At 47.2% G+C, this 24,378-nt stretch overlaps 1 protein-coding gene across 14 annotated transcripts in view; it reads left to right on the plus strand.

Annotated features, from left to right (window-relative positions):
* FGFR2 (fibroblast growth factor receptor 2) overlaps positions 1–24,378 on the plus strand; it is a 100,420-nt gene that overhangs the window by 7,754 nt on the left and 68,288 nt on the right. For 8 of the 14 annotated variants that reach the window (XM_019752939.2, XM_019752934.2, XM_019752937.2 and 5 more), the window contains exons 3-4: positions 18,268–18,534; positions 19,421–19,498. The exons of 3 other annotated variants lie outside the window; for them this stretch is intronic. In XM_019752939.2, coding sequence (XP_019608498.1) covers positions 18,268–18,534; positions 19,421–19,498 — 345 coding nt within the window. The remainder of the gene's footprint in view (positions 1–18,267; positions 18,535–19,420; positions 19,499–24,378) is intronic. 3 more of the 14 variants (XM_019752941.2, XM_019752943.2, XM_019752949.2) reach the window with 1 other exon arrangement.

The raw sequence follows: 24,378 nt of genomic DNA on the forward strand, positions 1-24,378 counted from the left end.
TAATATTCCAGATTAAAAATGGCTATTCTCAATGGGTCGTTCATTGCTGTAGGGGACCAGCGGAAGGGTGGTCAGTTATTGACACAATGGAGGGCAGTCCTCCATGCTGAGTGTTTCTCCATTGATTAATATTCTAATGAGTTAATGTATGGTCGAGCTTGATTACCCTGGAGAGGAGGCAACTCTTACTTTCAAGTTCTTCCTTCCTTTGTCACCTACTCGGCTTCATTAATTCATTGTTGACATTAAGACATCTTTGTTTACACCCGCCCAGTAGGAGCCAAAATGAAAGGGCTTCTCTAGCCCCAAACCTTTAATTACTTTCCCACCCTCCACAAAGAGTGATTCTGAAAAGCAACAACTTGGGAAGAAAGTAGTTTGCGTGTTTGTTTTTTTTTTTTTAAACCAATTTTTGGGTAACCTTCTGAGAGGTGATGCTGTGCGGGTCCAGAGTTGGTCCCCAGTTCAATAGCAGAGAGGTTAGTGAGGGACCCGCATGGAGTGCTCCTCGGCTCGGATTATCCCAGTACGGTTTTACGTCTTTGTTAGAAGTATTGTAAATGCCATAATATCAGCCATACGCATTTAATTGCAAGTTAAAAGAGAAGAAAAAAGAATATATCCGCATACCAAGAGTGAATGATTTAAAATAATCTTCTGTTTTGTATTATCTGCATCTTTGTTCCTCAGTATGAGTGTTAATATTTAAGAGTTGACTGTAACTTGATAGCTTAGGAACAAGGATTTATTCTTGGTCAATTAAACCAAATGCAGGCTTGTGCAGTTAAATACACAATGAAGTACACATTCTTTATTAGTATATAAAGTATTTCACAATTCATAGACAAAGAGCTGTGTTTAATATTACTTCTAGCGCAAAAATTTGGCAAGCCCAGAGAACTGGTATTTGTATACTGTCTACACTGGCTCCCTCTGACCCCAGTTCGTGTGTGTGTGTGTGTGTGTGTGTGTGTGTGTGTATGCATGCGTGTATGCGTTGCCTGTATATTTGAACCAGTTAAAACACTGAGTACCTACTAGGTGACTAGCCCCACCTCTAGGCTATAACTGAAGACTTGTTCCTTTCAAATCTTTCCGACCCAGTTGAGGGTGAGAACTGATAACCAGAGTTCAATATGGGATGTTTCCAATATTAGACTTAATGAATAATTACATGGTTATGAAATAACTGGGGTAGCGTTTAAACAGGAAGTTTTGTTTAATGTTCACATTCTTAATAAAATATATCTAGTTGCTCTTTAGCTTGCCAGTCTGTTGTTTGGGTGTTTACTTATCCAGGGTAATTGCTAAAGGGCTACCACCCTCTTTCATCAGAGTCTCACTTAATTTTACATTTCCGTTTAAGCTGTCTGATTTTAGTCTTTAAAGGAATGTGGGAAATTGATTTGGGGGTGCCAGCATGTTAGAGTAGGTAGGAAATACATACCTGGTGTGCTACTCCTGCTGTACTGGTTGCTTCTTAGCAAGGTGACTTGTTATGGTAGGCAATTCAGAAATTATGTTTTGAAAGTTTTTCAGGCTGTCCCACAAATGGTTCTGATCCAGTGGGTTTTATGTGGCTGTGCAAAAACACCCATGGTCTATATTATTATATTCTCCTTGAGGGATGACTGAAGCCTCAGGTTTCCCATTCTTTTTATCCTTTTGCTATATCCAGGTGAGATTTAGAGACGGCTCTGCTTTCCCAGCTTTCCAGGCATTGAAAGGCTTCATGCTGCTCACCAGGCCACACCCTTACCCCATGCCCTTTTCCCTGTGTCATCTTCTTTGCGTCGTTTCTTTTAACTGATGCTGATGGTGTGAAAGGCTCTGTGTGACTGAACATTGAGCTTGATGTGTAAGGGCTGCAAGTTGGCCTTACCTGAAGGTTTCTGATCATCATATCCAAGGTGAACAAACCCCTGAGAACTCAGCTTTGACTTGATAGGGGCTCTTGAACTTGAGTTTTTAAAGCTATGTATAATTCATGTTCCATTTGGGGTAAAATGTTTATCCTCATGGGAAGCGTTAAGGCTCTCTGGCAGCCTGAGAGTCTCCACAAACTGGCTACTTCCTCCTGCCTACCCAGGTAGACCAGGATTGACCCAGCCAGGTGCAGCTCTGGCCTTCTTGGATTAGGTGATGTGGGGAGGAAGTAGTGAAGGTATCCTGAGGCTGAGTTCTTTAAAAAGGCCTGGTTAAATGTGCTGCTGGCCACTTCTCTGTGGTGGCCAGCATGTCTTGGAGATGTCTCCTTCTGAAATTAACAAAGGTCACACTTTTTCCAAGTTCCTGTTTTTCTTTTTGCTTGCTGTGATGCATTACTAACCCCTGTTTAGGGCATGATAGAAAAATCCAAAATGGCAGCCACATCAGTGGTGCTTGCAGGCTTTCAGCGGCCTCCATTTATGACTTCAAGCTTTTACCAAAAGGATACTTAATTATTGCGGTGCAGACCACAGTCCTTGTGTCAAGTAACACAGGCGCACTTCAGGTTTTCAGTAATTTTGGTTCTGGGAAACTTGTACCATGACGGAGTTTTAACATATTGGGTGTGAGCTATGGTCATTTATTCCACTTTGGAATACCGTAAATGACTACGCCCCACTCTGGACTTTGGCCACGTCATGTGAATTGAATATTAAAAATTTCAGATTCTTTTTTGACTGTACTGAGTCAGGGAACCAAGCAGTGGCATACTCTGTCCTTTAACCCCTCGTCCGGCTAAAGAATGGTAAATTCCAAGTCATGTCTGAATGGAATGCAGGCATATATCAAATTTCAGGTTATGGCGAACATGTTTTATGAGGAGGTCAAAAAATAGCTTATAAGGAAAATACTGATAGATTAAGGAATGAGGACAAGGGACATATTTATTTGTTTGATTTATATAGCACCTTTCCTTGAAAGAAAGAATTCAATTCTGAGCCTTATAAACTGTATAAATTGTCACGATAATATTTTCTAACACGAGAACTCCTTGTAGATTTCTGTATGTGGCCTCTTTTTACCCATGACTGTTTACTGTTAAGGTTTTCCATACATGACCAGCTGTAATGTTTTAAAAATATCAAGACATAGAAAAGGCCAATTTTATGTGTTGGGGGGTGGAGTGGGGTGGTGCGATGAAATGAAGGTCTTTGCAGTGACAGGTTTGGGGTTTAAACTTTGTGAAGACCCTTCAACTTGAGATTGTTAGTTGAGGGTGAGATTGCCCCAAAGAAGTGTGGCTTTCTTTAAGGCACCTCCTTCCTGTCCATTAAACCTCCTGGATTTCCACCAAAACATGTTGTTTTCTTAGCTGACTCAGGTGGGTGCACAATTGAAGATGTATCTTAAATGTTGTAAATGTTTCGAATTGAAAACCGCTCAATTCTTGAAAAGACCAAGAATCCCTTATAAAATTAACCTAAATTCTGCATCGGACATTTTTAAATATAAATGAATACAGTCATTTTGAATGGCATGTGATGTGCTTTCTGGGGACATAAACTCACAGAAGGAACTTGGCCTTTGGAGCTAGTTAAGTTCGGTTTGTGTCTCTCCACTATCTACTGGTGCTGTGACCTTGGACAAGTTAGATAACCTCTCTGAGCCTCCCTTTACCTGAAATGGGGCTGATAATATCTATCTTGAAGGGGGACTATGAAGATTAAATGCAGATGGGACGTGAAGCCCCTACTGTAATTCCTGGCCTGTGGTAGGTGCTCAGTAAATGATAATTTCCTCTCTACTCCACCCCATTTCCTTTTCAAGGTAAAAACCTGATATAGGAATTCAAACCAACATTTCAAAGATGTTTACCCTACAGTGAAATGATAAATCTGACAAAAGCATTTACATTAATTAAAATAGAAAGAGCTCTAGACCCTGGGTTTGTCCAACCCGTTTTATCATCTTGGGTGTTTGCATGTCTAGACTTAAGAAATGTGATCGATCATCTTGCCACTTGCAGTTCAGATGGTTCAGGGTTGACATTTTTTTTTCCCTGTTGAAAAAAGTCAGTTGCAGCTAATGCAGTCATAGTAGGATATGTACTTCTTGAGGAGCAATGTATTTTGGCAAGGAAAGACTTTTCTGTTTGAGGCTTCCACTGGGTTGTCATTAGGCCCTGTGGAGACGGATGCAGAGAAGGTTATGGAATTGGTTGGGGGTCAGGTGGGTGTAGCATGCTCTGCATTTGTCCTGGCTCGTGAGGGGAGCTCCACAGTATGTCACCATCATCCCTGCCACGTTTGCTTGTAGTGACTTCACCTGGTCAGCCTGCTGGGCATTCCTAGGAACACAGAGAGCTGGGCCTCCAGTCTTCATGGAAGGGAGTTCAAGGAGATTGTTTTGGGACCCACAGTACTCGAGGGGGAGGGGCTGGGCAATCGTTTGCGTGTTATACCCCTGTTGTATAACACTTGAGAGTCTGGGGTCGGAGGTTGGCGGGGGGTGATTTCCCAGTTGACTCCTTTTTCATGTACAGGAAGATCTTTCCTGCAGTACTATGATGGCCTTCTCATTCTTTCCTAAATCTCTCCTTCTTCCTCACGTATTCACACTATTCACCTATGTATAGCTACTTGCAGAAAAAAAATCACAGGCAATAAAAACATTCCAATAATTACCACTTTGTGATTCTTCTAGAATGGCCTCCAGTGGAATGTAGCTTATTGGTAAGAAGCAAACCCTCTCTGCTGCTGCCCAGGAGATAAGAAGGGGAACACTGCTCTGAGCCCCAGTTAGTGACCCAGGCTGAGTCACACGGAAGGAGTTCAGGACGGGAGAGGCTGGCCTGGTATTTGTCCATTTGCTCGTAAGCCGCCTCAGTGGAGCAGGAGCAGGCCCTTCCCAGTTTTTCCTTGTTCCAAATGCTTCTGGCAGTTTGCCCTGGGTCCTACTAAAAGTTAGGCTTTTTGGTTGTCACTTTCATATTGTGTCAAGCTTTTCTTCCCAGCATTTCTGGTTTGTGATTGGGTCAGGGCCCGTCTGCAGTGTACCTGGGGCTCCTGTAACCTGTGGTCATGGAAATGCCAAATGCCAAGCCCCTTCTAATGTCAGACCCCTTCTAATGTCAGACCCCTTCTAATGTCAGGCCCATTCTAATGTCAGACTAGGAAAGAAAAAAAAGAAAAGGGAAAAATTCTGAGAATGAAAGGACAGAAGCAGCAACACCTACACTTTTAGCTTTGGTCAGGAAGGGTGTCCCCAGGGGCGAAGGGGCTGGGGACGGACAAGAGCCCATTTTTAAAGCAAAGACCAGTTTGGTGGTTGGAAAAAAAAAAGTGAACTCTGAGTGGTTCTAGCTAGATGCGGAGGTGAGTGGAGGCTGGTTTAGTTCGCTGAACTTCACACTGGCCACTGGCACAGTGAGTGCAGGACACTCGGGGCACCGGTGTTCAGAAGGGGGGTTCAGTGTGGAGAGAAGGTGTAGAATGCTTGGTTGGAAGGAGAACGGCACTTCTCCCTCTTAACTTTGCAGCCCTGGTGCCGTGATAACTCCCAGATCTTGGCTGAGACGACGAAATCCTTGGTATAGCATGCTTTTCAGATTGCAGGGTGACTGCTGTGACTTCTAAGAGTTTGTTCCCCCAGATAAGTTTTCTGAGACCCTACTATGTGCCAGGTTCTGTGGGGATAGAATGGCAAGCAAAAAACTGTCTCCAGTGCTGTTGAGTGGGGGACACAGGCATTGGTCACACGACTGCAGAAGTGAGGGCCCAGGTGAAGGTCCTCTGAAGGAAAAGCATGGCGTGTCTCAAAAGGGATTTGGGAAACCCCAACGAGGCCTGTGTGCTGGAGTGACACCAGTGGTGCTGGAGGGATGAGAGGGCAGGTGAAGAGACGAAAAGCAGGCCAGGCCAGGCTGCTGGGCCTAGGCGCCATGTTAAGGATTTTTCTGGAAAAAAAAATCCAACTTTGCAGCTTCCTGAGGCTCATCTTCAAGGAGGTGGGCACCCACCTTGATTCTTCAGCAAACGCAGCCCGCACCGGCCCTCCTCTGCCCCAGCCAGATGAGCCGGCTAGGTTGCTCCGTTTGCAGTGTCCAGGGCCTGGTCTCTCTGCTGTCCACTGTCACTTGTTACTGAGAGGTGTCCACCCTTATAGGTCTGGCAAGTGAGGAGGTGGTCGTGGGCAGCCCCCAGCCTACACTTGTGTGGGTCATTTCAGCCTGCTCTTTGACTGTCTCTTTTCTGCAGCAGCCCAGTTTTCTTGTTAGGCCACTGTGGAGCCCGGGAGCTGGGCTGCTGGTGTGTGTAGGGGGGACTGGGGGTGGGTGGGGGTGGCAGGCATACCAGGGCTGGGCAGTGAATACCAGTTCAGCTCCCCTTTTGTTACAGGCCTCTCCTGGGGACACCTTTCTCCCTGGAGAGGGGTCACCATCTTGGTTTTAAAAAGGTCCGGACATGCTCTGTCCACGGAAGCCAAGGTGCTAGGGAGCCTTGCACAGCCCTTCAGATCAGATGCTCCCCAGAATTCTGAAAGGGGCGCGCTGGTGAGGTAGGGACGCTTCAAAGTTTGTTTGTTTCTCAAAGCTTTTACCTCTATGCAAATATGTGGCTTAGGACAGGGGAGAAAGGTTAACCACGGTGGCGCCTATCTTAATTTGGAATTTCCTGAATTAATGTGGTTTCAAGTCCTCTGGCACAGGATTCCCCCAGGGGGAATTTTCTCTTTTCTCTGCAAATCACCGAGAGAAAAGTGATCCCTGTGGCTTTGACCCTCCGTTCTGGGTCCTGCCGGGCAGAGCCAGCTGGAAATGTGCCCCCTCCGCCTGACATCGACTGAGGGCAACCTCTCCAAGAGGTCATTCTAGCTGCTTGCTAAAGACCCCTCGGGCTACGAGTCTGCCTTCATCCTGAGCACGAGTGCAGCACTGGCCAGGCCCGAACTCGTCCTGGCCTGAGCTGCCAGATCAAACCCATTCAAATGAGGAGGGCCATCTGTTTCTCAGTATCCAGCTGCTGTCCCTTCATTTGCAAATGCCTGGGATGCTGCTGGGGGGACCAGTCTGGGGGACACATCTGCAGGCTCTGAATGCGTGTTGGAACTGGGGTCCTGCTGAGAGAAGAAAGGCCAAGCCCTTTAAGTAAACTTGCTGAACAATACACCCGAAAGTTCCCAGTTGAAAAAGCATGAGGCAGCCTTGCCCTCGTGGAATAACTCTTACTCCCCCCTCCCCACTTTCCTTTTTAATTTTTCTTTTGTCCCCGGGGCCACTTTAAAAGTATTCACTTATTCAGAAAGTTCTTACCGAGGAGGAGCCTGTTCCATGGGCTTGGGGAAAATGTCAAACAGGATTTAGACATCGATCTGACCTTTCAGAGACTTACAGGGCAAATGTGTCCACTGACTATGCATCATTTATGGACTGTTTATGTCAGTATCGGGCATGGGGGCGAGCAGGGCCCAGTGGCAGCTTTCAGCAGTCACAGGTAACACTAAGTGTGAAAAGGTGACCATCCCTGAAAACTCGCTTCTGGAATGTAGTCAGACTGCTGGCTTCGGGGCACGCTCACTCGAAAGCAGACCGAGTACTCCACCCGCTGTAACCCAGGTCCTCAAGCTTGTGAGCTATGCGAGGTACCCCCACCCCACCCCCACCCCATGCTATGGGGCTGTGATAAGTGACCTCTGAGCCCTGCTGGGATCCTGTTCTCAGGGGAATTGCGAGGGGTTACTGTACTGCCACACACCACTACCAGGCGTCTCAACTTGGTTGGCTGAATGAATAGCAGATGGTATTTTAACCAACCACAGGCCTCTTCCCTTACCGAAGTGATCAAACAGGGTACATGGTGTTGATGACGACTCACAAGGTCCTTGGATGTTTAGTTCCATTTGGGAACATTCCAGAAATCCCCACTTGGGTAACGGACGTATATTTGATGTGACAGATTTGTTCATTTAAAAGAAAACCCTGTTTTAAAGTCAGAGGAATGCAAATTGAGGTTCCCCTGTGGTTGGAAAAAAACATTGTGCTGATGAGTCAGTATTAATCTACAACCCACAAACAGGGACCCAGGCCTGCCCTGGCCAGTGTGGAGCCACAGGCAGGCAGGGGGACCCCTGCCAGGGGACCCCCACCGAGGGGAGGGCTGCTTTCTCTCAGATGTATCCCCACTTTAGGGTTTATAAAGGCGGCCCCAAGCAGCCTCTGGTTTTGTCTTGTGGTGCCTGACTGGCAGCAGGCTAGCCCATAGGTGTCTTCCTGTTCTATAAACCAGGACGTTGAAGCTCAGCGATGGGAAAGGGCCCCCCAGTTTGACAGGGTTCATCACAAACTCTTGTCCTTGGACACTGGAGCTGACTGGCTCATCGTGTGGCCCTTGGACCAGCACCATCAGCATCACTTGAGAACTTGTGGGGTGTTCAGAATCTTAGACCCCACCCTACGCCTACTGACCCAGAAACTTGGGAAGTGGCGCCCAGGAAGCTGTGTTTTTACAAACTGTCCAGGTAGTCTTTATGCAAAATAAAGTCTGTGAGCTGTGTGCTGATTCTCCCTTCAGAAGCGCTCAGTTGGAATGGGTGGGTAGGTGGGCAGGGGAAGAAGTACCTGTTGGGTATATACCAGTTGGAGAAACAAAGGCCTTGGTGTCTTGGAGATGGGAGCAGTGCAGTCTGTCTGAATGGGAATCAGGAATTTTCCCAGGGAGGTATTTGAGCTGGGCTTTGAAGGCTGAATAGGAGCTTGCCAGGTAGAGTTGTGGGACGGGGGATGTAGGGAGAAGGAACAGCGCCCGTGTGGACAGGCAAGCCTCAGGTGTGAGGGAGACGGATCTGGGGCCGGGAGCAGCCAGGGCCTTGCAGGTGATGTCCCTTGGGTTTTACCCTGTCAAAGCATGAAGTGGTCTGTTTCTTTTTTCTTTTCTTTTTAAAATGGAGGTTAGATTTGCTTTGCATGAGGTCACTCTGGTGCTCCATGGTGGGTAGGACCATGGGTGATGGGTTAGAGAGCTTACAGAGGTCTTTTGGAGAGGTGGTAGAGGCCTGCAGTGGACCTGTGGGCGTGAAATCTTGCCCTTTCTTTTCAGAGCTGTTTCAGGGACAAAATGAATAGGGAGGGGGTGTGGGGACTGATGGGTTGAGAGGCAAGAGGGACTAGAGAGGCTGTGGGGTCCACTGGGAGCTTGGCTTGAGGTTCCCTGGCGACTGCATTGAGCGAGGAGGAGGAGGAGGAGAAAGGTCACTTGCCTATTTTGGATGAGGCCCTCTGTAGACATCCAGGTAATGTGTTCCCTCGGGCACGTAGAAATATGAACCTGCAAGCAGGGACTTGAGTGGCATTAACATGGAGGGGGTGGGGAAGCTGCAGAGATGGAGTTCTGAGATTATCCACAGATGCGGGAGGGGTGGGAAGGGAGGTTTCCAGAAGAACAAGAAGACCCCCATGGAACGTTCCCGTTCTTAAGAATGCTGCACGCATGCCTGCACGCACACGCACACACACAGAAAACACAATGGCCCTGTAGATAATTAAGGACTAAACTGTGTGTTGGGGCTCTAGAAATAGAGTAGAAGGTTCCTCTTTTCTAACGTCCCCATCTTTCCCCGTTGAGAAGACCTGGTCTGGTCACGTGGCTTTTCCTTCTTCCGTGCTGAGCCCCCTGCAGCTGAGGAATAATGATTTCCTTTGGAAGGCTTCCTGGTGGCAGATCCATGTGCTAGGGGCTTTCTGTGCACCATCTCATTTCGTATTGTTCTTGGTTTGCAGGTGAAGAAATGGGAAATGATTAGAAAGGTGAGGGGCTTGTCCCAGGTCACACAGTTTGTAAGTGGCAGAGTTGGGACTTGGGTCTGTTCTAAAGTCTGGTCTGTACTTCTAACACCTCCAGCCTCTCCTTGCTTTTTCTGGAGAGTCACCAGGGAGGGGACAGAAATGAGACTGGAGTCTTAATGCTCAGGGACCACGAAGGGCTCAGGGAATAGCCATGGGAATTGAGGGAGCATCTGATTAGAAAGATGGCTTGTCCCTTTATACAATAAAGAGGCTGCCACAGGGGCAAGTGCTGTCATCAGGACAGAGGGTTAGGTTTTCAGACCGGAGATGACGTGTGTTTATTGTACAGGTGACACCTCTGCAGGGCCACTCTTGTCCTTAAAGATTGTGTCAATAAAGGTCAGGCAAATCCCGCTCATTTCTTCAGCTCCTCATGAGGCCAAACACCTTGGGGCCCCACCATTCCCTTCCTGCTTTCGATGACACAGGGAGTACAGAACCTTCCAGCTGACAGAGATTTCCCAGTGGTCTCCATAGGTCGGCAGGGCCAACGTTTCAATGACGTGGTGTCCCCTAGAACAGTGTGCCCTAGGAAGCCCTGTAGGTGCTGAGAAGTGCCAGCTTCCTCTACCATGTCTGGCGAGCGTGTTTCCGGAAGGCAGGCGGTTTGGAGTCTGGATGGGGGGGGGGGGGCGAGCTCGTAGGCTCCTCATTGCACATCTGACCTGAGGGCTGAGCCCCTTGGACATAACCTGCAGTGCCAGTTTCTGCTCCCCGGGCACTACTAGGTCATCGAGGGCCTGTATGTTTGGGAAATGCTTTGTGCCCACAGGGTTCAGTTTTGAAATTGTCGCTCAAAAAGCTGCCACTGTCTAGTGATTTTATGCAGACAACACGAGCTCACGACCTACATGTATCCTGGTGGTCCAGTGGGAATTTTGCTCTCGTGAATGTGAGTTTGATGCCAAGTATTGTGACCAGGGAGAAAACCTCCCCTTTTGTCTCTGTCTCTCTCTGTCTCTGTCTCCCTGTCTCTCTCTCTCTCTCTCTCTCTCTCTCTCTCCCCCTCTCTCCCTCCCTCCCTCTCCCCCCCTTTCCTTTCCCCTCTTTTGGAGAACACAATAATTAACAGCCTAAAACGTCAGAATCACAAGGAGAGGGGATGCTGACAAAATAGGGCTTGAATATTTGGCGCCTCCCTCTGAAATGCGTACATTCTTAAGCATGGTGCCATTTCTACATTTTTCTTGTCTCTTTCAAACTCGGAGAGCTGTTCACCGTGTTTGTCAAACACAGCCCTAAATTATACGAGGGGTGTGCCTGAATATATAATTTTTAATGGTTACCACGTTGGAGACATTAGCCATTATCCCATCTGGTCACGAGGAATGTGAGCCAGTCTGGAACAGCCAAGCTACTGTGGCAGAGGTAGCTATTAGTGGTGGTTACGGCCCCGTGATACTGACAAGGAGAGTTTTAAGTCCTGACGTGTGTCCACAAGACATTCTGACAGTTGATTGGAAAGAGAAAGCTGCAGCCTTTCACCCTGCTTACTTACCTGCCTTGACTTCTTTTTGTCCCCCATCTTTATGCTGGCAGCATTTCTCGAGGAAGAGAATTTTCATGTTTTCTATTGTGCAGCGCATTTGTCTCTCCCTCCCCCATTTCAGGACAAGTAGTACCTATGCCTTATAAGGCCTCCGTTTGATGTCAGGCTGTTTTTCCTTCTGCAAGTCTGTTCTTGTGAAGGGGAAGCTTTGAGGACGTGTGAGCTGAAACAGCCAGCTCTGCCGCTGCCGTCGTCTTTGTCTGTGTGTCAGCAGGGCCCCCATGCCAGGGCACGCAAGGGCTGTCATTTCTGACTTGATGGTGGGGACCTCAGTAGCTTTATCTCTTTCTGTTGGTAAGTTTTGATGCCAACTAGATTGACACTGTGCCATAGCAAAGTGCCTAGTGCCGTGAAACATTGAAAAGCTGCTGGAGTGCCAGGTGTCTGTCTGTCCAGACTCCCTTGATTCAAGCTTGTAAAAAAGGCGGCAGAGGTGCTGTGTATGTGAGGGTTCTGTGTGCCGTTCCAATGGACAAAAAATTGGGTATTGGCCCGTTAAAACGTCTTACCGGGACTGTGGCGTGTCCACTACAGGCCATCTTAAAGACCCGGAGGGGCGAGTTGAGGTCAGCCGGAACAGACAGGACCAGCTGCCACTTACTTGCCTGTGTTTTGTGTACTGTGTGACATTGCAGTGACATTTGCCGCTTCATTCTGTGTGTTTCTTCTGCCAAGACGTTGGCAGCCCCATGCAGCAGTGATGTTTATTCCTCTTGTACAAGGTGGCAGAATACCTGGACGGCACCTGGAAACCCAGGCCATCTCACTGGTCTTGCCCCAAATGCTCAGTTACAGTTCCCGTGGGAGCCCCGAGCTGTGCCAAGAGCTCCAGGTCTATCCCTGCAGCCCCAGCCCACACCCGCCTCCACAGCACACGCCTCCGCTGTCTGACACATACCTGCCTGTTGTCTGTCTCTCCCTCTCCTCCCCTTCTCTCGTTTCCCTCCTTCTCTCCCAGAGGAATCTCTTTCTGGATTTCTCTCTTTCTCCCCCTTTCTGGAGGAATGTATTGAGGCCTGAACACTCCTGACTTTTCTGAAAGAAAGAAACCTCAGGGGGATGCAATCTAGGGGTGACCCCACGGTATCCTTGAAGCTGGGGTTCCTGTTTCTTAGCTGTGATTAGTCTTGACATTTGAAAAGACACCGTCCTGAGGAAACCCCAGAAAAGGCTCAATTTGTGAAATGTGATCTAGTTAGTTGTCCCATTGGCTTTTTTTTCTTCCTTAACTGTTTAAATCTGTTGTCTGTTCCCCACGAAACGATTGGACAGGGCAAGACGTGGGTTTCCCATCTGTTCTCTGTTTGCATTTGGGCGCCATTTCAAAAACCACACGGGAAAAGTTTATAGGCAAACATTATAAAAAGTGACAGTCTGAAGTGCTGCTATCGCTGGTTTGGCAACATAAAGTGTTACCTGAAATAGCTTACTGTTCCAACTCTCGGTAGTGCTTCAGTTGTCTTAAGATGACATTGGTGAAGAATTCAGCTGGACATGCACAGTGCAGTCACACAAACCACAGCCTTTTCTGGATTTCACAAGCTTTCTCCTCCTAGGGCTTTACTCACACACAGCGAGAATTGGTTTCCCTGGGCTTATTGCCCGACAGGTATATTCATGCAGCTTGTAGCTCGTGACATCAGCATGACGTCACACCGAGACAGGAGGTCATGACCTCTTCTACCCTGATCTGCTAAGGGACTGGAGAGTCAGGTAGCCTCTGCCTCAGGTTCCTTCTTTTCCCAGCCCACTGCCCCTCAGTTCTAAATTCCCGTTGGCTTTGGGGGCATAATGGCCTGAGGAGTTTCTTAGAGGGGAGGGAAGGAGACCCAGCTCAGGGTAGGAATGACACAGACTATGCCATGACTGCTGTTATTCACACCTTTCCTTTTTGGGCTAGCTATAGAAGTGCCCATCTCTTTCTGCTATTTTTAAATATCAGGGTAGTCAATTTATGGAAAAGAAGCCATGCGATCGCATGCTGCTGGCGCTTCTCAAATGTTTGAAACTTCTGGGGATCAGGTTCAGATGGATGCAACTAAACATCTACAGAGCTGAGCTGTTGGCCGCCAGTTGTGTGGTGGCAGCAGGTAGAAACAAGTGTGTCGAGCCCTCCCAGAAGGTAAACTCTTTGCCTTGTTTGTCTAGCAATTTTAGGTACCAGTGACAAAGAATGGCCAACACTAGTGTGTGCTTGTTCCACCTTTCTCTCTTCAAATTTTAATTTGTATCGTGAAAGATGTGTGGAAACATACTTTTTTGTTTGTGGAAGCCTCTGAAGGAGCATTTGGTGTGTAGCAAAGTGGCTTCTGGAGCCTTCCCTCGTTGTGTTTTGGCAAGAAGGGATGAAGGAAATGTTGGACTGTGAGCCCGTGTGGGTTTCTCCCCTCACCTCTGCCTTAGAAAGGTTAAAGGTACGCCGTAGCACCAGAGCCAATAAATCCAGCGAATGTTAATATTGCTCTAGGAGGTATTGTTTAAATCTCCCAGGGAGTACCTTGCCCTGTGTCAGCCATCAGGTTGTGCTGTGCACCTTGGAGTCAAGTGAGGCACTGGCCTGTGTGGGTGGAAGGCGATGGAAGTTAGGGAGGCTGCTAGGGTATCGCAGAGGCAGGGTGCTGACACCGACGAAGTCAGAGGGAGCTGGCGAATTGTCATGGCTTCCCACAGAGCAATGGGAGGTAAATGCCACTGCAGGGAAGTCACCCAAAGGACTCAAGCATGGAAGAGAAACCAAAGCCCCGAGTGGTCTCACTGCAGGGGTGGGGACAGAATTGCTTCCACTGAGCCGGCTGTTTGGGTTCCAGGCTGTGTTCCATTGTTCTTGGCACCTTGGCCTGAGATGTCTTTGATGCAGGGACCTGCAAGCGTGGCCCCTGGGAGCTGCTGGGTGGCATGGGAGGGGATCATTGTGGCATTGTGCCCCGTCTTGTGACCCACTGGCCCTCCCCCTGACTCACTCTCCTCCCTGTTCTTGGCATTGTTTCTCCCCAACCTCTTTCCCCTCTCCTGGATTTCTCTTGCTTTTAACGGCCCCTTCGCCCCTCCCCCTATGATGCACGTGGAGTCCTAACATATGCAGAGATATTGCTGGCTTCTGCTGAGGTTCACCAAGGATGCCGGGGACCCCAGATGAGCCTTTTGTGAAGTGGTCACTTAGGGAAGGGAGGCATAAGCTTTCTGAATTTACCACGGCAGCAGTTCCTGGTTTCAGACTTGGAAGGGGGATGACTCAGTTGTGTGGATGAACATCGTTATCTTACTGGTATATTTTGGAGAGTTATTTTACTCTCCTTGAAGCTTATCATCTAATCAGAAAACTGGGTGACAGTTTTGACTGGGTTTAAATGGAAATGAAAATCATTTTTAGTACATCAAGTCATCTTACTGGTCCGTTGAGATGGGAGCCCGTCAGGAAAATCATTTTGTATCTATGGAGGTACAAATCCAAATATTCTCTGATTAGCCTCGGAAAATAGTGGTGCTTGAGGTCATGGCAAGTGTCTTCAGCCTTGAAGAATGACAGTGATGGTGACTGTCATGGAGCCAACAAATAATAGTTTGGAAGATCAGGTTCATGTGGTTGGTTGGGTCCCTATGAGTAATAATACCCTGTTATTCGGGCATTTTTCTTGCTTGTCAGTAGATGACCTTGAGGATGAGAGATGAAGGCAGAGCAGAGTGGGGTTGGAACTCAAGGCTTCCACTTTTCATGCAGGGCAGCACCCACTTATCTGGCGCATCTCCGATGTGTCTAGCCCCCAGGGAGACGTGGTCCCTGCCCTTGAGGCGCCCCTGTACCATGCTTCTCCTCCTCCAACAGGAGGTGGTGTCCTTTTGGTGACACTGGTCCAGCATTTCAGGCACCTCTGGTTTCAGCAAGACTGTGTGGTTTACCTGTATCAGGTGAAGGAAAGGATTTTCAGTGAAATGGTTTCTTTTGAAAACGGAGAAATCATAACTCCACCCAATTCGGAGAGAGATTTTTCTGCATCGTAATTACAAGTGTCTGTTTTTTTAAACAGTCGTAGAGCATGCCATTGCCTCCATGAAATAGGGACATAGCTTCTCCTGATCTGAAGGCCAGGACAGAAGCAGTTTGGCTGCCTGGGTCCCAGTCTCTCCTTTAAGAGAGGGAAGCGTTACTGCTTTTATCCAGCCACTTCCCTGCTCAGTAATCTCTTGGTGACCAGTTCTGGCTCAGAGGAAAGCAAATTCCGTAACATTCTCGGTGACTTGCTGATCTCACAATGTGGTCTTAGTAAATATTATTTTATGACCCAGGCTAATCAATGTAAATTTATTCTAATGATGTGGATGCTGTTTCTGTAATTAGTTGTTGGAAACAGGGGACCCAAATGACATCTGATCTTTGCTTTGAACAGGTGTAAAAAGGTTTGGACCATGTGGCCTTTGGCGCCCTGTCCTTTCTGGTGTTCCATGAATCTGTGACTCTAGGACGTTGGAAGTGGGAGATGGTCTGAGATTTGGGGTCAAACTGAATTTTTTTCCTCCTTTTCTTCCCCTCTGTCCCATGTTTCTCTCCCTCTCCCTTTTCTGCGTAGGATCCAGAGTTCAAAATATCTCTATTAGTGACTCAGTTCTGCTTCATGAGGACTTATTAGCCTCGGAAGCTGTGGCCTGAGGACTTGCCCACTGAGTTCCCAGCAACAGCCCTTTCCCCGTCACTTCTCTTTAGAGAAGCCTTCCCTGACCATCCTGTACCACTCGGGTTGGCAAACTTTCTGTAAAGGTCAGAACTATAAATATTGTAGGCATTGCAGGCCGTAGGCTCTCTTGCAAGCAACTACGCCGCTCTGCCGATGTTAACACAACAGCCCCAGACAATGACAACAATTTTCATGATGCAAACAGATGAGCATAATTGTGTGCCAATAAAACTTGTTTACAGAAGCAGGCAATGGCGGGGGTTGGCCAACTCCTGCTCTAGAAGGAGCTAGTACCCACCATCTCCCTGTGTGCCACCTCGCTGTGTATTTCCTGGCACTTAAGACCACCTCCATGCTTTGTATGTTTTGTAGATTTTATGTTTATTGTCTGTCACCCCCACTGTAACTAAAGCTCCCCAACTTTTAAGTGCAGGGACTAGTCTTGTTGGCTGTGGCTCCTTGTGCATCGAGAATAAAGTGTGGCCCATAGAAGGTGTTCATTAAATAATTGTTCAATGAGAAACACAAACGTTTGGAACATAACCTGCCTGTGAGTTGGGGCTCTCTGCCCTTGTTTTGGGGCGTGTTCGTTCATGTCAAATTTGACTTCTGTTTTCTTCCTTTGGCTGGGCTTCTCTCTTGATGTTCACGTCCTGTTCAACAGCCCTCTTGGCTTGTATGCCTCTGTGTTGGCTGTGATTGGAGGTGGTCAGGAGGATTTTTAGAACCAGACGCATGCCACCCTCACTGTTCCTTCAGCAATGGGACTGAAACGTGAAGCGCCTTTATTTCAGTCTTATTTGGGAGATTTGTATAGACCACACTCAGAAGGCAAAACAGTTGCCTTGTGATGTTGCCCAGATTTGGAGCTGCGCCAGAGCTTGGAAGCTTTGTGTTTTCTGGGCCTGGGACTCCGGGTACCATTCTTAGTTCTCCCTGTGAGGTATGAAAGCTGACCCACGAACCCTCGTGGGGGCCATCAGTGGCTCTGGCTGTTCTTACAGGCTCATTGTTCCTTCTCACTTCGGCTCACAGAGGTGACATGGGTTGGGCCCTCTCGGGTCCCATCCTGCCCTGCATATTTGGGTACTGCGATCCATGTGTGTGCCACCTATGGCCCCGGGAGAGGGAAGGGACGCCCAAGGAGCCACGAGACCCGAGCTCTCCCTGTAGGATTTTGGTGTCTCCTCAGGAGACAGGACAAGTTCATCAAGGACGTGGTAAAGAGGGCAGATGGAGGAGGAGGGTGCATCCACTTCGCTCTGGGTCCGCTGATAGATGACAGTCCCTTGTCCAGGCAGGCACTGCGGGATTTGGGCCTTGAAGGATGAATTGAGTTTGGGGGCGGGAAGTGGGGAAGGGATGCGTAGTCCTAAGGATTCACAGGCAGGGGCGTGAGGAGGCTGGAATCCAGGATATGTGGTGGGGGCTGGCGGGCAGGGCAGGCTTCTCGTTCACTGTGCAGTGCCCAGCGGTTTCACTTCAGGATCAGTTTGAGCTCCATGGAGACCACCTTTGGGCTGTCTGGGGCATTTTCCTCTTTTTGTTCTTGGTGTTAAGGCCTGCAGGCTTTTATCATGTTAAGAAAAACAGCTTGTCTCAGCTCACCCAGCACGGAATTAAATCTCCAGACCGGCAAAGTTCTGATCTGAGAGCTCGTGAAAACTCAGGTGGCCCTTTTGTAGAAGGACCCATTGGTTTGCCTTGAGTTTGAGGCATTTCAAGAAGCTTGGCTTTGTGACAACAGGCAACGTCCCGCTCAAATAAATAGAAGTGTGTGTGTGTGTGTGTGTGTGTGTGTGTGTGTGTGTGTTTGTGTAGACACACAGCCATGCAGTCATTGAATGACACATTTTGTAAAACACACGTCCTTCCACATAAAAAAACACCCCAATAATGGAATTTCTCAGGAGGGTTCCGTTGCAAGCAGGCTCTGATTGCCAATCGACTTAAAAGTTTTCTTGTACAATATCCATCCATGCTGGGTTTTGGGTTTGTGTTTAAATCCCTATAAGTTTGTGGTAATAACTAAGTGGGGCAGCTTCTGCTGGGTGCTTCCTCTGGTTCATGTTTCAGATACTCGGTTCTGTGTGTGAAGGCCCTTTTCTTGGGGTTGCATTTCCTGGGGTTTCGGGGAGAGGCCAATGCCTGCCGGGGCTATTTGCAAAACAAGAACTGCTGTCCTGCGAATAAAGGGGCCTCCATTGACCTTTGTTGGACGTTCTCTCCTTCTGCTCCTTCCCATCTGTCTCCATCTTCTCTCTCCCACCTCTCTACAGAGCCACCAACCAAATACCAAATCTCCCAACCAGAAGTTTACGTGGCTGCGCCCGGGGAGTCGCTAGAGTTGCGCTGCCAGTTGAGAGATGCCGCCATGATCAGTTGGACTAAGGATGGGGTACACTTGGGGCCCAACAATAGGACAGTGCTTATTGGGGAATACTTGCAGATAAAAGGTGCCACGCCTAGAGATTCCGGCCTCTATGCTTGTACTGCTGCTAGGACTGTAGACAGTGAAACTGTCTACTTCATGGTGAATGTCACAGGTGAGTTGGCCTGCGAGCCCCTCTGCTCTCTCTCTTCTCTGTAGCCGTTTCCTGGGTAAAATTTCATTGGACAAGTGAAATCATAGTGGGATCTGCTGATTGGATGCCAGGCACAGAGCTTCATAGTTTGTTACTGACCTGCTTCTGAAGTTCTCCCACAGGACCTGGTGTATTAGAGAGGCTGGTTGTTAAAAAGGACAGGATTCTCATGTGCAAAGTAACATTTTTCTTTTAAGACAGCATGCTTTTATATAAGTAAAAACATACTCCCCCCAGCCCCTCACACCCCCATACCAGCGTGGCGTCCTTGGCATTTAGAGTATAGGACTGAAATTTGGATGCTGAAGATTTCTCATCCCTTTTATTAAAATTTGAGTTTCTCTCCTGGATTTTTTTCTTCCATGCAGTGAGGGGGGACTGCATAGACCCCTTGGTGGCCGAGTTTACAGTTTTGCTTTCAGAATGTTAGTAAACGGTTGGAAGGCCACACAGGGGCTAAGTTTTTCTGGAGACTAATTCCTTTCTTGAAGGGAACCCCAAACACTAAAAGGTTGTGCTGGAAAGAATCTTTGGCGATTATGCAATCAGTAAATTTGCTGGGGACTTGAAGACTGTTTGAAGCTTAAAATCCAGATTCAGTATATCTAATTTTATAAAATGTTTAAATAACGTGAAAGCAGAAAACATTGGGAATCATAATATAGACCAACTGTCATCATGGAGAGAAAATTTAAGCCATTAAAACCATCTTAACTAAACATGGTCTCAGACTTTTTGCGTGGGTTCCTGGGTTGTTGAATTCCCTATCCGGAAGGACTAAATTGTAGATGATTGTGGCCTTTTGCTTGGCAAAAACACAACCATGGGTATGTTCTTTTGAATACAGATGCCATCTCATCCGGAGATGATGAGGACGACACAGATGGCTCCGAGGATTTTGTCAGTGAGAACAGTAACAACAAGAGTAAGTAGCAGCCGTCTCTGAACCTCCCAACAGAGGATTGCTCGGGGGGAAGTCCCGACTCTCACCTGTCTTCTTGTTGGCTCTTCTCGATGTGGTGGCTGCAGCCCCCACCTTTCTCTGCTCTGTCTACTTTCCTGACTTTCAAATCTGAGAATAAACCAGTGTTCCTGTACACGCTTCTCTACTGTTTGTCCTTTCTTACCGTGTCAGTAGCCACTGTCTTTTGAAAGTAGTTATGACTTATATTTCCTTGGTTTTCTTTTTTCCCATCGGTGTCTCACTGTTCGGAGACACAAAGCTAGTAGATACACATAACATCCTGGTTTTCTTTATAACCGTCGATGGTGCTTGGCTTAACCCAGTGGTTCTGAACTGGGGGCGATTCTTCTCCTTTCCCCTTGCTCCGGGGAACACTGGGCAATGTTTGGTTTTCTCAGCGGGGTGGGTGGGGGGCTAGTGGCATGGAGTGGGTAGAGGCCAGGGGTGTTGTGGTTAAAACATCCTACAATGTAGGGGAATGATCTGATCCAAAGCGTTGACAGTGTTAATGTTGAGAAACCATGGCTTTTAAAACATTATTGCATGCGGAGCAGAAATAAGGAAAGTGTGCCTTACTTTGCCAATAGGAAAGGGGACCAGTGAGTGGAGTGCTATTTGCTTGTTTAAAGGCAGTGAACACTGAGCATTGACACGTAGGAGGCCTTTACTTGGTGAATAAGAACATGGCTGCTCAGAGCTGGGCAGCCTGGGTTCACATCCTGCTTCCCGAGTTGGGTGAACTTGGGCGAGTAATTTAACTTCTGTGTCTCAGTTTCTTCAACTGTAAAATGGGAATGATAACAATACCTGATGGGGTTGTAAAGAGGGCCAGGTGAGTTCATATTTGCGTAGTGCTCGGAAAAATACTTGTGAGTGTTTGTTCAATAAAGAAGATAAAACATAGCATTAGTTGTATTTTCCCATAATGTGGCTGGAATGTTCCCAAAGTGATTTTATGTGAGTCACTGATGTTTGTTGCTTAGATTTGTACTCTACATTTTCTTAAAAAGGATTTTAGTAAGTTTATTAAATTTAAACAAGGGCTAAATAATAAGACAGTTAGATATTAAAATAGGCCCAGGGCTTTTTCAAGGAAGAGGAGAAAATTGATCTTGTCAGGCGTCTGGAATAATGTGTTTAAGTGGGGAATCGATTAGTCCCTGCGTCTCCTAGCAGCTTGGGCGAAAAGCGAAATATTTTGGTTTATGTAAGTTTTCACTTTCTGGCAAGAGAAAGCTTGGGGTGCGGATCACTAGCCTCAGTGTCCTCTGAGAACTTACTAGAAATGCAAATTCCCAGGCCCCACCCCAGTCCCACTGAATTAGAAACGCTGGGGGTGATTCTCACAGCTACGTGTGAGAACCACTGGCCTAGGGATTCCTGTGTACAGATCTGCTTCAAACAGGAGTTTTACTGTTAGAGATCTTGCTCATAAAACCGTGGGTAATAAGGTGGGTGAAAATCTTTTCCACTGTGACTTGTACCAGCCTTCTAATGAGGTTATTATATTTTAATAATAAAACCCTGGTACGTCAGAAGACATCACTCACTTCTAATTAGTTCGTTGGCTCCAGCAGGGGAGGCAGTGAGTGACCCTGGCAGCGATGATGAGCTCCTGCTTTGGGCAGGCTCTTTGATGACTGCTGGCTCAGTCAGTGCCCCCAACAACCCAAAGAGGGAGGGGTGTCGTTCCTAGATTTTTTTTTTTAAGTTTTATTTTCCAGTTAACTCTGTTTTGTCTAGTGGAAATTGATGAATCGGTGCACAAAAGGCAAAGCGGCAATGCAGTTGTAGGTCTGTTGCATGTTAATCACAGTGCCCCTCCCCTGATACCCAGGGAGATGGTGGGGGTAGAGTGAGGATGCTTGCAATGTTAGTTAAAGCTCTAAAGTGGTACCCACATGTGGGTGTCATTGTTATTGATTGGGACGTCATATTCCATCAGCTCGGTTCAATTGGCATGCCTGGGAACTGTGTTTTCCTGGTGGCCTAATAGCATGTTACCATGAACACTTGGGGGATAATGACATGTAACAGCAAGGTAGAGGTTACATAACGAGTAGGCCCAGTGAACTGACTCTCTCTCTCATAATTCAGATTACCTGCTATGGACCTCCAGGTTTTCATCCCGAACACTAGCCCTGACTGCCCAGTTCCCAGGTAGACGGGCCAGGAAGTAGAGTACTCCATTTAACGAATGCCAGTTCTCATTGAATGAGTCGCCATGCCTTCACCTTGCAGCCAGGGTTCTGTGTAATTAGCTCTCGAATGACACCAACTCTGCCCCGAAATGGGTGCTCTGTGGTGATTAAGGGCTGGTGTTAGCTGTACCAGAGAGATACTGCTGTCGGGAGCTGCCTCTGTTTGGTGCCTGTGAAACATTAGACGTGATTTAAAGTGATAGCAGTTCTTAGCTGGCTACTCGGCCTCTGCCATCTGTTCGTGTGATTAGGCTGGTCTGATTCACAGGTGCAGCCTGGGGCAGCTGAAATTAAGCAGCTGTGGCCGGGGTGGACAGAGGAATGCCATGGCCAGTGTAATTGGCAAGCTGGGGAAAGGGATGTTGCCATTAAAACAATTTTTGTGCCACCTCGAGTGTCAAATGCCTGACCTGATTAATAAGGAAAATTGTAGAAGCACCAAATTCTTTGCATTTTCAGCCACCTGGAAAACACCCCGGTGTCCAGATTGATTCCTTGGGTGCCTTCTGATTGTCTGGAAATGCCACTGGGGTGTGTTGGAAAGTTCCTCTTTGGTGAAGTTAAATGATGCTTCAGTGACCCTGTGCTGACAGCATTGCTCGGCTTTTCTGAACCTTTTTTTTTTCTCTTTGAGGGCTGGTATCTGTTAATTCTATAGCTCATGGCTTGAAAAATACTCTACTGCGGGTTGTTCCTTCTGCTGGGATGCTGGATTATTGTTCATATAATTTTGGTGGTTAACTCACTTTTGGAAGGCAAGCTTATCTCCCTGGTAGAGTTCTTAGATTCTGTACAGAAAGCCCAGTGGTCAGATACAGTGGCAACAATATCCGTCAAAAATTAAGACAAGATTGTTGAAGTTTGGCCACGAAAGTCGTATCCGTTGACATCAAGCTCTGATTGGATTTTTGTAGGAACGTTCGGCAACCTTTAGATTGATCTCAACTCTTCCGTCATCACGAGACCCGGCTCAGAAATGGGCTCCTCTGTAGAGGGTTTCCTCGTCTACACGAGCAGATTGAGGGGCTCGATTTTGAGTGTTTGTGTTCTGTTCTCTTGTAGCACGTTCAGTATCACATAATATCTCAGGGTCAGACCCACCCGTCCCAGTAGACTGCTTCTGGAGGGCGAGGGCCAGCCTGGATGGTGAATGACTATTTTGTGGAATTATAACCCTCACATCCATCTTTTACGGATCTCATGGAAAGCAGAGCAGTGTTCAGGTCTGGTCTCTACATTGAGAGAATAGGCCGGTGTTTCCCAAAGAATATCCCTGGGAACCCTAGTCCACAATAATTCTCTGCCAAAAATGAATTGTATTTTGGAATGAATTTGGAAAATACCTCACACTGTGACTCTTTCTTGGAGACTTATGGTGTCCATCGGCATAATACAAGCTCTGAAATATTCAGTAGTAAAACATAGTTAATTTTGTCTCTTCCTAGGGTTTTCCAAACTGATTGAACCTGAGACCCATCTTAAAAGACAACATCTATTAACATCCTGTTGCATATGCTTTGCAAATCCCTTTGAGGGGCTGCTTTGATCGATCTGACTTTCCCCACCCTCTTAAGCTAAGTTCTTCCATCACAGGTCTGAAGGGCATTCTTTGGTCATATTTTCACAGCCGACTCGCTGATGACCTCACACCTAACCAGCACTAGACATTTCCCTGAGCAGAACAATCCTGTGACGTCATTACAGGCCTGGCTGTCAGGAAATAATGCTGTTGCATATTGCCCTTTAGTGAAACAGACTCTCTGGACAGAGAGTTGCCATTTCAAATGCCAGTTTTTGAAAAGCATCCAGGTTGAGGGTTTTGACAGGTTCTGATTTTATACTTTAGCATAGGAAAGCATAACAACAAGTCCTTGCCTTCCCTAGGTGCTGAGTATCTTAAATGGGTTATCTGGTAGCAAATAAGTAGATGCTTATGTCCATTTTTGGGGAGTGATTTTTTTATCTCCACCTTGTGTTTAAGTGATGAATGTTGCCCCAAAGCCCGAGACTTCGTTCTTGGGAAGACCACGATTGACAAAAAGTTCGTTATGGCGGCTTAAGTAGAGGGCATTGATAGTGAGACAGCTGTATCAAGATTCTTGCTGCTGGAGTGGTTTTCTGTCGAGTGAAGAGAGAGACAAGGTAATTTTCTGTTTTGGTTTCATTCCCTTTGAGACCTGCAGCAGATGCCCATACCAGCATCACGGAGAAAGGCAATTTTTTTTTTTTTTTTTGGAAGTAACTGTGGAACAGGAAAGTTCTTGGCCTGAGGTTCCAAACTCTTTTCATTGATTAATCTGCTGATAATAACAGTTTGTAGTCACCTTTGCTCTAATTGGGAGTTTTACGTTGGTAGAGATTATATCTAAGTTGTAAATGTTGGCTTCTTAGTTGTGTGGAACTTTCCAAGAATTGAAAACAAACAAACAAACAACCCCATAGTGCACAGGTTTCCTAAATTTTTTGAAATTCCTTTGTGATGAAAACCTCATCATAAATTGGGTTGAGTGTTTTATCACAGTGGCCAGCAGTGGTGTTCCATCCAGTAGGCTGGATTGAATATCTCTTCGTTCTCAGCCTCCCCTCTGGCCAAATAGCATCAGAAACCGCTGGAGGGTTTTCTTTTGAAGGCAGATCCTG

The sequence above is a fragment of the Rhinolophus sinicus genome, linkage group LG07, assembly GCF_036562045.2.
Source record: "Rhinolophus sinicus isolate RSC01 linkage group LG07, ASM3656204v1, whole genome shotgun sequence".
NCBI lineage: Eukaryota > Metazoa > Chordata > Mammalia > Chiroptera > Rhinolophidae > Rhinolophus > Rhinolophus sinicus.